Below are 17,841 nucleotides of genomic sequence, written 5' to 3' on the forward strand. Positions count from 1 at the left end.
CGCCCGACGACTGCGGGGACTGAGCTGGGGCGGACCCGCCGCGCCCGACCAGGGAAGCGAGGCGGGGACACTAAATGCGGCGCCTGTTGGGTACTTGCCCTGAGCTGCCCGCGACCACGAGGGCGGCAGGGCGGCAGCGAGCCCGGCGGCGACCCCAGCGCTTGTCGCCCTCCTGCGAGGCTCTGCGGTGCGGACCCGAGAGGAGACCGAGTTTCCGGAGAGCAGGATCCGGGCCGGCAGAGCCGGACGTGCAGGAAGACGCCGAGAAGTGCCTGGCGACACGGAACCTGGGCTGGCGACCCCCGCGGCTCTCCCTGCCACTCGCCCTCTCGGGACCCCCACGGGCTTTCCCAGGATAGGGTTTTCTCCGAGTCTGGAAGAATAAAGAATCCTCACAAAGGTTAAACAAACTTCTTCAACGTCGCCTCAGCCTTGGAAGTGACGCCCAAGACGTCCCTGGGGCTCAGCCTCCACCTCAGCGCCCGAGTCCGCCGGGAGGAGGAGGCCTCGCGGGGCCGCGACAGCCCTCGGCCGGGACGGGCACGGCCACGACCACGGCCAGGACCACGGGCACGGCCACGACCACGGCCAGGACCACAGCCACGACCACGACCACGGCCACGACCACGGCCAGGACCACGGGCATGGCCACGGCTACGGCCACGACCACGGCCAGGACCACGGCCAGGACCACGGCTACGGCCACGACCACGGCCAGGACCACGCCGGCCACGCCGGTCCCCGCACCTGCCCTCAGGGAACACGCGCCACAGGAAAAGGGCTGTTCCAGAAAGCTCTGGAAGCGTCTCCCGCGGCAGCGACCACGAGCTCGCGGCTGCGCGGTGCGCACCAAAGCCCGCTCCGGCCACCGCGGGTCTGGAAGTGAAAAAACAAACCTCCCTGCTTCGAGGAGCTTCCATGGCGGCCGCGCGAGAGACGCCACAGACGGACGCGCGGACGGGTTTGCCGGCGGCGACGAGCGCTGTGCAGAAAACAAAACCGGCGCGGGACGAGGGCCGGAGGCCACACACCCTCGCCGTCGCCATGTGGCCTTTGATCACGGGCCGTGCGGGGCCCAGGGCGGAGGGTCTACCGGGGAGAAGGTTCCAGGCGGCTGGGCAGAGGGCGGGGGGGGGGGGGGACGCGCAGTCTCCTCTGCCGTCCGCCGGGCCGAGGCCGCTGCCGTCTCCCGGGCCCGGTAACAGCTGGACGTGTCTACACGGTGGTGGCCGGTGTGACGCCACCGCCGCCCCTGCGAGCCCCGGCCGACGGCGTTGGTGCGACAGGAAATTCCCTCCAGGAAACCACTTTTCCGACCGTGTTCGTTGTGTTTAGCGTTGCCAGCTAATATACGGGACGCCGTATCCGTGTCGTCCACGCAAAAATGATTTGTTAGCTGACGTTAAAGCTTACCTGGGTATCCTGTGTTTCCACTTGCTAAATACGACAAACCTGACGGTGCAGTTCAAGGGCCAGGTTTGCAAACCCAAGAGCACTGCTGTGCCAGCCCGTAGGGGAGCCCAAGGCCAAAGGGAAAATGTACGCCTCTTACATACGTGGTGTCGTATGTGTTTACTGGTTCATTTTCCCCAAAACATCGAATTCGTTGACAATATTAAAAGTTGGTATATTAAAATTCACATTAAGTTTAAATATTTATACCAATGGCTTCAATGGACACAAACTCATTAATTGTCAAAATCTACTCCTCTTGAGTAAGTGATGATCTTAATTTTTTTATTAACTTCAGTTTTCTGATACTTATTTTGCAGGATGCCACTGTGACTGGTATTTTAAAAAAGTTCTCAAGACCACTTCCAAATTTGGGTAAGATCGAACTAAGAGAAATTCATGAATCAGTTTTAGAGAATCCAAATTACTGATGCTGCATGCTGTCTAAAACTACTTCAGACGAAATTTCCACAAAATTTAAGTGATTGGACTATTTAATAGGCAAGTCAGTGGCTGCTTTTTTGTGTATCAGATGTATTCACAGAAAACATATTTTTTGGCCGGGTACCGCAGCTCACGCCTGTAGTCCTAGCACTCTGCGAGGCCAAGATGGGAGGACTGCTTGAGGTCAGGATTTGGAGACCAGCCTGAGCAAGAGCGAGACCCCACCTCTACTAAAAATAGAAAAAATTAACTGGGTGTGGTGGTGGGTGCCTGTAGTCCCAGCTACTTGGGAGGCTGAGGCAGGAGGATCGCTTGAGCCCAGGAATTTGAGGTTGCTGTGAGCTAGTCTGATGCCACGGTGTGACAGAGTGAGACTCTGTCTCAAAAAAACAAGAACAAAAAAGAATATGTATTTTTCTCCAAGTAAAAATTCAAAATCTGAAGATACTTCATTTGACTTTCATATTTCCCTCTCTAGGACACCTATAATCTCTTTAATTATTATTTGATAAATAATAATTGATACACCCATTCAGTGATTTGTACATTTCTGATTTTCAAATATATTCACATCTCCTGCTAAAGTTTTACATTAATCAAACGTACTTAGAGTTGCTTTCTGTCATTTGTTATAAGCGAAGAGACAGGCCTTTTATTAAGCATGCAGCTTTGTATATAGTCATTTTTTTATTGCAAATCTAACTTTTTCTACTTAGTTCAAAATATCATCCCACACAGATAAATTGCATAAAAGTGTGTATTAATAATCTATTTGCACCAAGTTGCTTTCTATTTCAGGATATTGTATTTTGTCATTTGATTTTTTTCCTTATTTTGCAACCCAGCTTAATTAAGTCAGCTTAGGCCCTGACTGGATTAAGATAATCAATCCCCACTCTGCCCAGCAGAGGAGAGGGTGAGCCCTTTGTGTAGAAGGTTATCATCGTCCAGAGCCTCTACAATGTGTCATATACAATGTTCAGCACTTAATAAAAGATTACCCGGCGTGCCAGCGGAGTGGACCACATGACCAGAAACCAAGGGCGGTGGGGGTAAAAGACAATAGAAAGGGAGCCGTAGACAATCTAAATCATGGAGTTATCAGACAAGAACTTTCAAGCAACTGATTTATTAGTCCAAGGAAAATAGGGGAAACAAAAGATAAATTCCCCAGACAATTAAAATCCATTAAAAAGAGATGAATGGCTATTCTAGAACTGAAAAATATAACAAATTAAATTAAGAGTTCAATAGATGGGTTTAGCAGTGGAAGAGAGAAATGAATCGCAAGACAGATCAATAGAAAATATTTAGACTGAATCGCAAGGGAAAAAAAGCATGAGAGACACAAAAGAGAGAGTAGGAGACACATGGAACACAGTGAAAAGTTCTAACATCCACATTACTGGAAGGCAGCTACGCATTTATGCCAAAATATAGGACAGACAAAATACGAAAGACAGGTTAGGAGACAACACGCATGCTGTGATCTAACTTACATGTAGTCAGAGTTCCAAAAGTAACACAGACAATACTGAAAAAGAAAACGGCTTTAAAATTTTCTAAAACTGATTAAAGATACCGTTGTACAGATTCAAGAAGCCCAAAAAAATCTCAAACAGGAAAAAGAAAACCACAAACAAACCACCTAGTGTGCCAGTCATATTTCTGCTGTTTCTCAGTTCCTTTTAGTCTACTCCATACGCTGGAGCTGCAACTCCGCAAACTACATTTCCCAGATTCCGCTGTCGGCAGCTTCCGGTGAGTTCTGCCCGTGGAAGCCACTAGAGGGAGACCAGGCGACAAGAGATTGCAGTTGCCCAGACCTGGAGGGTTTTTTAATACGAGACAGGGTTGTATATTGAGCCCCTGAGATTTAGGGGTTATTCCCGTAGGAAAGCTTATCTTGTCCTAATAAGATATGCAAAAAATTTAAAAGTAGACCCTTACAATTCATGCCATATACAAAAATAAAACTAAAAGGCAGACTGTATAGTTTTCAGAAGAGAACATAGGAAATGTCTTGAAGTGTAGAAGGATTTCTTAAATAACACATAAAAAGCATAAACAAAAAAAAAAGCTTGATAAATTTTACATAAAATTTAAGAACTTCTGTTTATCAAAACTAAAAGAGTGAAAAGACAAACCACAAAACAGAATGTATTTGCAAAACATAAAACCAACGGAGAGCTTGTGTCCATAATATATTAAAAATTCCTATACATCAGTGAGAAAAAGACTTGAAGAAAAAAACCTAATAACTAATGAACATATAAAAAGGTGTTTAACATCATCAATAATGTTAAAACGGATGAGATTATACATGTCCTCAGGTAGAGCTGCTATAACAAAATACCATATACTGAGTTAAAAACAAAAACATTTATTCTCACAGTTCTGGAGACCGGACAGTCCAAATTCAAGCTGCTGGCAGACTCGTGTCTGGTGAGGCCACTTCCGGGTTCGCAGACAGGAATCTTCTTGCCGTGTCTTCACATGGCAGGAAGAGGGCGAGAGAGCTCTCTGGGGTCTCTTTTATAAGGCAGTCATCCCATTTATGAGGGCTACATCCTCATGACCTAATTACCTACAAAAGCCCCACGTCCTAATACCATCATATTGGGCATTAGGATTTCAACACATGAATTAGGGGGTCGGGGAGACACAAATATTTTGCTAAAATGCAAAAGTATAATACCAGACATTGGAGGTCAGGGTAACAAGAACTTTCACTTACCCCTGGTAAGAACATGTATAATCACTCTGAAATACACTAAATGATAAAGTCGAAGACGCACCTACTAAGACTCCACATTCCACCCCTAGATACAGATCCCACAGAAATATGTGTCTGTGTGAACCAGGAATCATGTATAAAAATGTTTATCACGGCATTATTCATAACATACAAAGATGGAAACCAACTCCAAAGTCTATCAACAGTATATTGGCAGAATTATTGTATAGTCCTACTGTATACAACAAAACTGAATCAACTATAAAAACTAAACTACAGCTATACAGCAACATGGATAAATCTTAAAAATAATGTTGAACAAAAGAAGTCACACACCCAAAAATACATACTCTGATTCCATTAGTAAAAAGTTCAAAATCAGGGAAAAGAGAACAACAATTTATTTAGGGACTTAAGCACAGGTGGTGAAACTACAAAGACAAGCAAAGAACGCCTGCCGTGAGTCACCCACCATGGTCACCTCCTCAGTGCTGGGGCAGGGGAGGAGGTGGCAGCAGGAGGGGCCCACGGGCTCTGAGGTGCTGATCTGAAAACGTTCTCTTCTCTGACCTGGGTGGTGGCGACACAGGCGTTCCTGCTCACCTCTGTATCCTTTAAAGTATGCATCTACGTATCATGAGCAATTCTGTGAGGATATCTCAAATTTTTAAAACACACTTCAAATGACAAACAGCATTACAAAGTACAGCAGCATCACAGTCACACACGCTCTCTCCGTTCCCCGGGAGACAAGGAGAGACTGTTTCCCCCCCTTTCCAGAAAAGTGCACTGAAGCTGGGAAGAGACGCAAGTGTTGAAACCGGGTCTAGCACCCAAGGCTTGGGTTTTGCCACTAAAGCATTCACTGCCCAGACTCTGCCTACACAGAGGCAAAGCACAGGAAATGGTGAATTTGGTAAAAACTCCCAGTCTTAAAAAATACTCCAAATAAGGCTCTTTAAGGCTTCTGGCAGGGACATTTTATTTTTTGGTTAAAGCCACAATTAACAGAAATGCCACAAAAACAAACATGTAAACAAGGTATCAGCACTTTGGTTCACTGAAACATCTCACACCTAAACATCTGAGGTACAAAGGCACCTGGCCAGGTGCTGCCCAGCCTCACTCTGCCACGGCCGCTTGGACCCTCCCTCTGGGCCAGAGACGGCACGGGCTGCCCGGAGAGGCCGGGACCCTGGGCATGCGGGACCGGCCCCACTACGGTCCCGCTCCGCTCCAAACACGGACTCCTCCAGAGACACTCCTGAGAACTGGAACATACAAGGTGTCTGCCACACTGAACTTGCAGATGACATGGGCAGTGGGCCAGGAAGGGGAAGGACAGAAAGGGACGTCAGTCAACTTCTGTTGATCCACAAGGCCTCAAGAACTCCTGTCCTCGTTCATGGAACCACTTATTGGAGACTGTGAACAGAAAGCAAGGATGTTACCATTTTATCCGTCAGTTCAGCAGCCAAAATGAAAGACTCTTTCATGTGACCCTGTGCTGTGCCCTGGGAATCAGACCAGAGTAAGACATGGTCTCAGGCCTCGAGCTGCCCATGAATCCGGTGAGAGAGATGCATGTGTAAATAGATTACTGTACAAAATTCTGCAGTGACACAAGATACGTGTGTGCAGGTTGCCATGGGAATGCAGCATCCAACCACGTGAGGGAAGAGGAAATCCCAGGGCTGGAATACAAAGCTGAGCAGAAGTTGTCCTGGGAAGCAGACGGACATGCCAGACGGTCCCTCACCAACGGGCCCCAGGAAGTGGGACCAGGATGAGAAGGTCAAGGCAGGGGGCACCTAGTGTCCAGGGTGTGACTGGGAGGTGGCAGGTGGGAACTGAGGGGCAGGTGTGAGGACGCGGCCAGCGCTGTCGGGCTGGGACGCCAAGCTCGGTGCTGTGGGCACAAGAGCAGCAGGGCAGGTGCCTGTAGTGTCTGTCACCTGAAGCCACGTCCTCAAACACACAGGAGCCGTGATTCCCTCATCAAACACACTCTCACAATGAATAAAATATGCATTTCAACGCACTATTGCAGTCATGGAGCTTTTTAAAATATAATTTAACTTACAGTAACACACACGCTTCATTGAAAAAATCAGATTGTCTACAAGGCTGATAATGATACACAGCAACCTCCCACGTCTTCGCACCGCCAGCCCCTGCTCCCAGAGAACACTCAGCCCCTCCAGCTGTTTCTTCTGCTGGCGAACCTCATTTTTCTAGATAACACGCTCACGGTTCTATCTCCTGACTTCAACGCTGGAATTCTTTTACTCTACCCCAAGAATACATACTTATCCCCTCCCATCTTCCCAATATAGTTAAGTCACAAGTTTTGAGTTAAATTAACATTCGGTGTCTACATTATTAAGCCCTGAGCCATCCAGTAGATGATATTTACATTTTCTTTCTCGTACATGTTTTTTCTCTGAAGTCAGCAACGGCCTCATTTTCTTTTTCATTTGCTTAATTTTCTGTGAACCTAGAGCGGTGTATCCCCAACACTCTCCTGGAGGCTGCACACTCGTCCCTTTGCAGTCACCTCCTGTCACATCCTGGTTCAGGACTCTCCACGGTCACCACAGCTGCTCCCAGGATCAGGCTCAAGCTTCAGCCTCTGTGGTCTGGTCCCAGCCTCACCTCTCGGCCCCTGTGCCACCGGCCTCCCCGTCTTCAAGTGACAAGGGCAGCCAGCTGTCACACCCAGGATGCTGGTGCTAGCCTGGGCCTCATGCTATGTGGGCCTCAACTGCCTGGGACCCGCTTTCCCTCTCTGCGCCCAGCTCTCCCCTGCCCCTGCCAGGGCCCACTGCTCCGAGAGCTATCCCGGACCTGTGGTGCTGACGCGGCCGCTCTTCCTCAGGGCACCTCTGAGTGCCCCCCACCGGCTGTCTCGTCACCTAACCAGCTGGACGGACAGCTACACTACCAGTTAGGAGGGAAAACCCTCAGAAGGGAGACAGTCTTGACTTTGTGTAAATCTGGCAGCTGTCACCTCCCAGCTCAGAGTCTAAAGCCAACCACCGAAGCCCAGGCCGAGGCCACCCAGGCCAGCGTCACCCCTTAAGCCACATACCCCACTTGCAGCCCACGAGCACGGGGCAGGCCGCGTGTCTCGTTCGGTAGTCACCTTCCCCACTCCGCAGGAGGTTGTACCAGAAGACGGCTGTGCCCTGGGGAAGAGACGGACTGTCAGAATACACTCTTGGAGACCAGTGCCTGGGGCCTGGCCCCAAGCACTACAGACCCCCTGGGCAGAAACACCCTCACTTCCCCACGTACAGGGGACAGGGCTCTGGACTCCCGCGAGACAGGGTTCCCAGAAAGCACCACCTTGCATGGTGGGATGGAAGTCTGCAAACCACCTGCCCATGAAGGGCTTCCCCCCACCCCAACCCTTCTCCCCAGGTAGAAGCTGGGACCACAGAGCCCAGGTGGGAAGGGACGAAAGCACATGTCAGCCACAGTCAGCAGGTCAGGGAACAGGACTGGGGACATGGACACGGCTGAGACCTGCCTCAGTCTCTGACCCACACGAACCAGAACTTACCTTCTTAGGCCAAATTGCAGCCCCCAGATCAGGGAAGACAGTGGCACCTCCAGCTTCTACATCACTCATCTGGGAACATAAGACACAGAGCTTGGCCCTTCTACCCATGGCCCTCAGAGCAACTGAGCCACCAAGGACATGACACGGTGTGCAGACAGACCGCTCTCCCGCGAGCACGGGGGACGCTGCCTGGAGGCTCCGCCCCAGGTCTGGCCCCTCAGTAAACAAAGGCACTTCCCACGCCTGCTTGGTTCACTGGGACAGTCCCCGCGTCGTGGGCACTCAGGAGCTGAAGCCTGCGGGAGACCCACATCCGGGCTGTCCTCGGATGGGAACGATCTGAATCTGTACCCAGAAAATGCATGGGACCCCTGGAGTCCCCATGCAGCCTGGGCTTCCCTAAGCCACTGCGCCCCGCGAACGGCCCTGACCAGGGGCTCCGGAGGGGAGTGTGGCCCTGGTTAGGGAGTGACTCTGGCCCCAGCAGCTGGTTCCTCTGGCCAGACCCCCCCTTTCCAGGACAGCTGCCCTCCAGGGCCATCTGCGTGGGCAGGGGGGTTCCGGGCTCTGCCTTCTCCCCCGGTGAGGCCTTAAACGAAACCGCACACCAGTTCCGCGGCCTCGAGGCTGCCGTCATGGCACAGCGCGGGCCGCGACCCACGCCCAGAGCACTGCTCCATCCCACCCCGCTCTCCCACTTCACGTTTTTTGTCCATAATGTAATGAAAGTTGGAGCTAAAACTATTTCCACAGGACACATACCAGACTGACTGAAGGGCACTGGATAGACAGACGGTGAATACATTTTGGCTTCCCCCAGCCCCGGGGCTCAAACCCAGACTCTCTGCTTGAACCCCAAGGCCCTGCCAGTCCCACCAGCCTCCCCCTCCAGACACACCAGCCTTTCCTACTTTTCCAACACGCCAAGCTCCCGTCTCTCACAGACCCACATGCTCTGCTCTGCACGAAACCACGTTCCACCAGCTCCTTTCCGCTCAACCTTCAAGTCTCAGCTGGAATGCGGCTTCCCAGGGGAGACCTCTGAACTCCAAGCCTGGGCTGCTTCTTCACAGCACCTGTCTCCATGACAACTAAACAATCCCCTGTCCTGTGTTGAAGTCAGTCTCCCACGGCAGACGCCAAGCACCACGAGAGAGGGCACTTGTCCTCACCCGTCTGTCCCCAGCACAGACCCCAGCGCACGACAACCACACAACAAACACTGAAACGGGAAAACGGATGTGGCTCTGTCTCTCAGTGACTTGACAGCCTCTTTGGAGCTGCTGGCTCAGCAGAGGGGAGGGGAAGCTGTTCCCGTGTGAAAGGCAAACCCAGCAGAGGCAGCAGGCAGGAGGCAGCCACCGAGCCTGGAGGCCACCAAGGCGGCTCTCGTGGGAGAGAGGGCCAGGGCCAGGTCCTTGCCCTGCTGCCCGGGAGGGACCCTCAGGTGCCTAGACCTTTGGGACCAAAAGGAGGCAGAAACACGGCAGCTGGGTGGACCTGGGCACAGGGGTGCCAGCCGCGGAAAGGCCAGTCTCTGTGACTCTGCTTTCGTGAGTGCAGGGACGTGAGGAGTCAAAACCACAGAGACAGAAAGCAGGACGGTGGTTGCCAAGGGCCAGGGGAGGGGGCCGGGGATTCCTGTTCAGTGAGGACAGAGTTTCAGTTTTACGAGACGAGAAGAGATGGAAGTGGGCGCTGGTGATGCTTGTGCCTTGTGAACGTATTTAGTGCCACTAAACTGTACACTTAAAAATGGTTAAGATGGTAAATTTTATGTTACGTGTATTTTACCACAATTTTAAAAATTGGCCAAAAAAAAAACAGAGCCAAGGAAAGTCCTGGTGGGGCGTGGGGACCCCAGGAAAGGAAACAGGGGCCACCTCGCTCTGCTCCCGCCAGGACGTGAGCCGGGGCCCTCGCCCAGCAGCGGGTGGCACTCGGCCCTGGCGGGGTGGGGTCTCACCCTCCGGACCGGGTCCCCCAGGGCCCAGCAGCACACGTCATACTCACGTAGTTTAAGAATGTGGCCACACGATTCCCCGTCCCTAAACGCTTGAAAGCATCTCGCTCATGTTTCTATAAAATTAAATGAGAGTGAACAGGCGGGCCTGGACCCGGTACTTACGTAGTTCAGAAATGTCGCTAACCTATTCCCCTCCGTTTTGAGGCCGCTGTCAAAAGGTCGCTGCAACAGACAACAACTTTCACCCAAGTCTGCAACCAACTTCACCCGCCACCCCCACTCGGCGGCCAAAGGGCCAGGGCCAGGGAGCAAGTGTGTGTTCCATGAACCAGCCCGGGACGTGTGCCCAGGCTGCCAGAGGCAACTCTGGCCGGGCACGGGGGTGGCGGGGAAGAGGCAGGGGAGCAGGAACAATTTTCACAGAGACCCAGTGAGGCTCTTTGCTTGAGAATCGGGGCAAAGAAGGACGGGGTTAGGGCGGCAGGAAAAAACCCACATCGGCAGGGGGACAGTCAAGCTCCGCTGGGCTTCGCAGGCCCCTGGTTCCAGGCTTGGGCTTTGCCAGTAAGAGTCTCCCCTGGCGAGGGGGGTCAGCACAGGACTGGGCAACGGGGGTGGGGAGGGGGGAGGGGAATTGCCGATACGGAGGCTGGAGAGCTTCTAGAAGCTCTAGCCTTCTCGGGGCCCTTTGAAAGCACCCACGGTTCCCGCCTTACCCTGGAGAAGTCAAAGTGTGGCTCGTACTGTCCTCCCATTCCGTAATTAGCAACCTGGTGGGACATAACCGTGTGGGACGCTGTCAGCAGCATGACGAGCCCTCCAGGGATGCCACCTCCCCAGGCCTGACGACACCAGGACCCCAGGGGCAGCCTCTCCCAGCCGGAGGACGGCCTTGCCCGCCCGGCACGGGCAGAGCAGACGTGTCAGCAGCCGTGAGCACGAGCACGGCCGCAGCACAAAGGAGGTTTTCCTAAGAGAACAGGACGGGCGACTCTCACTGCGAATGTCACTGCAGGAAACTCTGGGCCTCCCCTGACACCCACTCAGGTGGCAGCGCGGGAGCCAGCCCTTCCCGAGGCGGCCCGGCCTGGGCCCAAGGGAGAGTCTATAACATACTCAAGACTGCGGAGCTTGGCTGGGCGCGGTGGCTCAGCCTGTAATCCTAGCACTCTGGGAGGCCGAGGCAGGAGGATCGCTCGAGGTCAGGAGTTCGAGACCAGGCTGAGCAAGAGCGAGATCCCATCTCTACTAAAAATAGAAAGAAATTATCTGGCCAACTAAAAATATATATAGAAAAAAATTAGCTGGGCATGGTGGCGCATGCCTGTAGTCCCAGCTACTCGGGAGGCTGAGGCAGTAGGATCGCTTGAGCCCAGGAGTTTGAGGTTGCTGTGAGCGAGGCTGATGCCATGGCACTCACTCCAGCCAGGCAACAGAGCAAGACTCTGTCTCAAAAAAAAAATGGCATCTCAGCCATGCGGCAGCTATGGTCTGGATCTTCCAGAAAAGCCCCTCCACGGGAGGTGTGGCATTCAGAGTCCAGTCAGCTGAGCTGCAAGAAGCTGCCGTCCTCCTCGGCTGAGCGTGGGGCAGGGGCGGAGGGTGCAGCTGGGAAGCCAGGGCAGCATCAGAGGCTCAGCCCCTGCCTGCTCAGCCCCTTCCTCGCTCCAGGCACGAAACCCGCTACCCAAGCAGACTCTGGCCTTGCTCAGGGTACCAGTGCGATGCCGAGGAAGCAGTGGCAGATGTCTTTCAAAAAAAAAAAAAAACCTGCTCCAAGAAGACATGAATCATGATAATGCCAGCAGGGACGTATCTAGTGCATCGGAAGGCCCTGTCGCCGCGGCGATTCTGGTGCTCTGCACACAGGCAGGTGGGAGAGGGGGACACAGATGGAGTCCTCTGGATGTGCTTACTCTGCAGAACTTTCTTAAAAATTACAGAACACAGAGTTGAAATGAAAAAAATTACATACAATTTTCACAATACTATTTGCAAAGTAATCAGCATGTTTTTGAAAACTCTGGTGGACTTCGCACAAATCCATAAAGATGAGCTCCAAAATTGGTTTTCCTTTTTTTTTTTTTTTTTGCTAGAACATGCATCTGCAAACAAAATTGGTTTTCCAGTTGCTGATGCAGCTCTGGAGGAGAAAGGCGAGTGCTCATTTGCTTGGCTGTGCTGAGGCAAAAGTTCAGACAATCTTTCCCACATGATCTTCAGTCAGCATCCTAACGAGATCTGTGGCTGACCAGACTCAGAGGCCAAGCCTACAGGTGAAGGCTGCCATCTCTAAACACGCAGGAACTACAGCCAAACAGATCCAGGGGGCTCCGTAAAGACACCAGCACCACTTCCCTGACGGAGTCTCAGCTCGTCAATATCACGACAGAACCCAGAAATTCCAAGGTTCAGCAGGGAGCTCAGGCAGTGCTGATTTGAACTCAATGCCCAAGAGGATACATTATTAAGGAGCTTTTTACCCAGAATCTTTCAGCATGGTGCTACCACGTTTCTTCATAACCACTTTGAGGCCAGGGTCCCAACAGGAGTGCGTTGACCTCACTCCTACCAACATATTAACATCACAGCGCTGGGGGCCCCAGTGCCTCCCGCTTCTGTGTCCTGACCCCAAATCACAGAGCTGCAGGTTTTCTCCGGCAGGCCTGAACCCAAACCAGGGCCTTGAACACGCCCAGGCACTGACAAAGGTGTCTAGGTTGTTGCCAAAAACACTGAAAGAAACCAGCCTTGCCCCTGAGCCGAACTCCGTAAACCCTCATGCTAACTCCACGCCCTGACCCCGCACTACAGACAGACGTAGGGAGAACACGCTTTTTCTCCCACGCCCCGGTGAGCATTGCTGCAGCAGCCTCTGTGAGCTCCCCTGATAAACGCCTGGTCTGCCCCAGGCGTTCAGGGCATCTGTCTCTGGAATCCCAAGCGGCCCCATCTTGGGATGGTTTGGGGCAGTCCCAGTGGGAACACCCCTGCCGCCACCGTTGGGGCAACCCCGGCCCTGGGCTCAGAGGGACAGACACACAGGACACTTCATCTCCAAGCACGTGTGTCTATGACACGGAGCCAGGACATCTGAACACACTCTTAGCTCTCTCAGAGGCGTCCCTAGAGCAGTTCAGCATTTGAGCTTCTGCAGTCAGGAGGACGAATGAGCCTGCCACACCCACCACGGGTCCCCGGCTCCCAGCACACCTGGGCACACAGCAGGTGCTCCGCTGGAATCTGCTGAACATTGACTGTTGGATGCCAGTGGCGTGATTAACGCTGGTTTCCCGACGTGAATCACTCCACACTCACAGCGTTAGGCAATCGCACGGTTGTTCCTGCTCCTGGCACCCTGGGAGACCCTCTGGCCAGAAACACCCACCTCCCAACGCTCGTGGCCCCAGGACTAGACGTACCTGCAGCAACTCCGCAGTCTTCACTGACAGCCCCGTGATGTGCTGCATCCGACGGTTCACTCGGGCCACCACAGGGTCATCGTCCTCCTCCAACCAGGAGCTGGGCCAAAAGAAGAAGAGAAACGATGGGGAGGGCAGGCCCGGATGGCGTCCTGCACGCTCACCCCCGAGTCGGGCCAGCATGGCAGGTACCACAGCACAAGAGCCGCGGGAGGGTGAGCGGGTGCCGGAGGGCAGGGCGAGTCGAGCCAGCCTCCCTCGGGAGACCCTCGGGAGACCCCGGAGTGGGACTGACTGGGCTCTTCCTTCCCCTTCTCCTCTTCCAACACCTCCACCAGCACCACCTGTGCGTACCTTTTGGAAACCCTGTAGCTGGCGACAGTGAGGACGCCTGTCTTGGGATCACGAACAGTGGCCCGTGCGAGCTGGAAGACAGGCAGAGAGGGCAGACTTACCCTTTCCCGCCTTGAGCACGTTTCCAGAGAGCACCGAAACCGGCCCTGCTGCCGGGTCGGCAGGGGAAGGGGCTTTGCAGGGGGTGCCTGGCCAAGGCCCCCCGATCCTGCAGACCAGGTCGGGGAGAAGTCTGAGGCCTCCACTGTCCCAACTGCCGTCAGACCCTGGCGGCCCCCGCCCTGCCCAGCCAGCGCTCACCCCTCCTTCTGGCCGGGTCTGCCCCGTCTGCCCTTGGCCCGCCGGGCCAGGCCCACGCGCCCCCTGAGGACAGCCTGAGCCCACCTGCTCCCACCACACTCAGGCTGTGCCACCGTCCCTGAGCCTCGAGCTTGTGTCCTCTCAACTTAGTAAGTGCCACCATCCTTCTGTGCCTCAGTGGCCCCTGCCAAGAAACCCACTCAAACGCCTCACGCTGGGCTCCCACCACGGCACGAAAGGAAGACAGAGGCAGTTTTCACGCCCTGGGATCTTCACACAGTCAGAGGAGGAATCCCAGAGAGGATTCCACAGGTTACAACACGTGAACCGCTGCCGGGAAGCCACCCGGCCCGACACGCATGCTCACACATTCCCGTCACCTACCCCATCTGCCCGAGTGTCACAGACAGGCCCAGCCACTCTCCCAGCAGGGACCTGGGGCCCAGAGCCAGCCCCGCGGCAAAGGTGCACGTGCTCCGAAGTGACCAGCCCAACACCCTCCGTGGCCGGAGCCGGGCCCAGACACCCCGACCTGACAGCACTTCTGCTTGACATCAGTAAGTACCTGACATGTGCCCACGAGGTGCCTGGCACTGTCACGCAACTGAGGCACCACCCCTGCCCTCAGGCAACTCTGTCACGTGGAGAAAGCAGAAAACCAGCCAGGTAACTGCAGCACAGGTGAGCCTGATGTCCCCACGGGAGCTCAGCCTATGGCAGGGTCAAAGTGGCTTCCTAGGGCAGGGACTGCCTGGCTGAGACCGAAGGTAAACGTGGGGCAGCCAAGTGGGGAACACTGCAGGGGCAGCAGCAGTGGGGGGGGGCCACGGGAGGGAAATGAGCGAGGCCCTGGCTGGGGATCAGAGGTCACGGGAGGGCCGGGCGCGGTGGCTCACGCCTGTCATCCCAGCGCTCTGGGAGGCCGAGGCTGGAGGATCGCTTGAGCTCAGGAGTTCGAGACCAGCCTGAGCAAGAGTGAGACCTCATCTCTTTAAAAAAAAAAAAATCGAGGCTGTGGGAAGCAGCAGGAGATGAGAGTGGGCTGGAGACACGCAGGGCCGCGGTCCAGACGCAGCCTCGTGGGCAGCAAGAAGTGCTGAGGCTTCAGGCAGGGGAGGGACGCCCTGACTCTGGGTGTGGGAAGGATCGCCAGGAACTCCTCATGGAGGACTGACCAGAGAGGGGCTGCAAGGGGACCAGGAAGCCCGCGAGGCGGCCACGGCAGAGGTCGGGGTGAGAGACGAGGACAGCCTGGGCCGGGGGCCAGCAGAGGGACGGGGGGATTGGGGGGGCAGGAGGCTGCGGGGGCTGAAATCAGCCGACCGGGACACTGTGCTGCCGCACGTTGTTCTGGTGAGACGGCTGCACCCCCATAACAGAGGGCTCCCCTCCCCCTCCGTGGGCCCTTCCTGAGCCCCAGCCACGTTGGCCCCTCTCGGATGACAGTGGCAGCCACAGCTAGACCCCATCCGAACATCGGAGCCCAGCACTGACCTGGCACCCACAGAGGGGCTCTGGGCAGCTGTGCTCTGCCCTGGGGCCCAGACAGGGCCACTGTGAATACAAGCCGGGGACCTGCCAGCAGCTGCCCGGCATTCCCCACGGGCCACGTTAAGCCCCTTGGCCCTGCTTCAAAGTCAGAGCGGCATGTGTCCCTCGCAAGCTCCGGAAGGGAGAGGTCAGCCTGTCACGGCCTGTGTGTCTGGCTGCTATTCAGAGGCAAGTCTTCCTGACATCCCTCCCCACCCCCGCCACACACACGGGTGCACACGTGCGCACAGAAATGCTCTCAGTGTCTGGGACTGAAGGACAGGTAGGAAATCTCTTGGGAAATCCCGGCACCACAGTGGCTCCCTCGCCTGGAAACCAGGAAAGCAGTTTTGTGCCCTGGAGGACTCTGGAGAGGACCCTGGGAGTGGAAAAGGGGGTCCTCGTCCCAGTCCCCACGCCGGCCAGACCCTCCCTCAGCCACAGCAGTGGCGCCGACAACGGACCCCACACTCCGGGTATCCTCATCCTGCAGGCCTGGCTGCTCCAGGACGAGGTCCAGGCCCAGGACGGGAGCCCGTCCCAGGTCTCTGCACAAGCGCGGGGCCCCCTCGGCCCCCTCGACCCCCTTGGCCCCCTCAGCCCCCTCGGCCTCGGCAGTGCTGTGAGGGGCGGAGCAACAGAGTCCAGCTGAGTCCCCTCCCAGTGACAGGAGCAGGGCGCGGACGGCAGCAAGTGGCCCTTTGAAAGATGCCACATGGGAGCAAGTCTCTCACGAACCAGAAACAGCAGAATAATTTCATGACATGACATATACACGCAGCCAACAGCCAAGTGCATACTTAGCAATGAGACACCAGAGGAATTTCCAGGAAATTCAGGATCGAGACAAGGATGCCCATTGTACCAATGCTCGAGAAGCCTGGGAAGTTCAATAAGACAATAAAAACAAAGGCGCTGTAAGTACCGGGGAGGAGAAAACAAAATTTTCCTCATTTGCAGATGGTGATACTATCCAGGCAACCCAAGAGAACTGGCTAAAACCCAGAAAAGGAGCAAGTCAGTCCAACCACCAGCTGTGACCTGTGCACGTCTCAGCTTCCTCACGGGTGAAATCAAGGCAGTGACACAGCCACTGAAAAGACGTCACAGTACACGCTAAGCACACGTACTTAGAACAGGCCCTCTCATACTTACGAACCCAGTAAACGTTAGCTATTGCTACGAAATATCTTTTAAATCGATAGTTTAGCATATAACAATAAACTACCGTAACAATGTAACTAGTTAAAATATAACCATGAGGAAACAAAGCTGCGATAACAAAGAAACTGCCCCGAAGCAAACTGAACAAGGACTGAGCAAGGCGGGTGTGGAGACGACTTTAAGCGACGTGAACAAAGGGAGACTGAGAAGAGAACAGCGTAAAGACGGACGTTCTCCGAGCCCGGCCCTTCCTCTGCAGACCCACTGGGGCGGCCGGGGACCCGGCCTGGCAGCTCCCGTGGAATGTCTCCTACAGACCCCCCGCACACCGGTCCCCCGACCAGCTGAGCTTCCCACCGCGGCCCTGCCCGGCTCCCCGCGGGACCGTCTGTCACAGCACGTGGAGCCACACTGGTGCCCCCACTTCCACACCCCGCGGGGTCAGGCCGGGTCTGCAGCACCCCGTGCCACAGCCGGCACTGGCAAAGGCTGGCAGGTTCGTAGCCAGACCGCCCCACAGTGCCAGGGGCGGGAAAGGGGACCTGCCCCTTCAGTGCCCTGAGGGGGACCCACAAAGGCACCTACTTTGGGTTTTGCGATCTCCTTGATCCTCTCGATTTCCTCGTCCGACATGACGTCGTAGTACCTGACGATGTGTGGGCTGTCCCACTCGTCCTCCTCCTTGAAGGGGGCGATGAGCAGCTGGGGGGCCCCGTTGCCGTGGTGATACCTACAGAAGAGCCTCTTCTGCCTGCGGGGCGTCTGGGGAGCACAGGACAGCAGCCTGAGCGGAGGGGCCCCAACCCTTGGCCCGCGCGCCGTGCAGACGCCAGGCTCACGCCCACGGCCAGCAGCTGCTCCCCGACCCGCCGCGGAGGAACACGAAAGCCCTCCGCTGGGCTGGCGT

At 54.9% G+C, this 17,841-nt stretch overlaps 1 protein-coding gene across 2 annotated transcripts in view; it reads right to left on the reverse strand.

The window, feature by feature from the left end:
* Window positions 1–5,590: 5,590 nt before the first annotated feature.
* The window catches only part of P4HA2 (prolyl 4-hydroxylase subunit alpha 2), a 28,206-nt gene continuing 15,955 nt past the window's right edge, over window positions 5,591–17,841 (reverse strand). The window contains exons 9-16 of one of the 2 annotated variants that reach the window (XM_045550737.1): window positions 17,520–17,696; window positions 13,941–14,011; window positions 13,587–13,686; window positions 10,881–10,934; window positions 10,212–10,277; window positions 8,199–8,267; window positions 7,725–7,821; window positions 5,591–6,058 (exon numbers count right to left, since the gene is read on the reverse strand). In XM_045550737.1, the coding sequence (XP_045406693.1) occupies window positions 5,988–6,058; window positions 7,725–7,821; window positions 8,199–8,267; window positions 10,212–10,277; window positions 10,881–10,934; window positions 13,587–13,686; window positions 13,941–14,011; window positions 17,520–17,696 (705 nt within the window). In that variant the 3' untranslated portion in view covers window positions 5,591–5,987. Of the gene's footprint in view, window positions 6,059–7,724; window positions 7,822–8,198; window positions 8,268–10,211; window positions 10,278–10,326; window positions 10,387–10,880; window positions 10,935–13,586; window positions 13,687–13,940; window positions 14,012–17,519; window positions 17,697–17,841 lie in introns of both variants that reach the window. The other variant, XM_045550738.1, reaches the window with a different exon arrangement.

The sequence above is a fragment of the Lemur catta genome, chromosome 5 (genome assembly GCF_020740605.2).
Source record: "Lemur catta isolate mLemCat1 chromosome 5, mLemCat1.pri, whole genome shotgun sequence".
In the NCBI taxonomy this organism is placed as follows: domain Eukaryota; kingdom Metazoa; phylum Chordata; class Mammalia; order Primates; family Lemuridae; genus Lemur; species Lemur catta.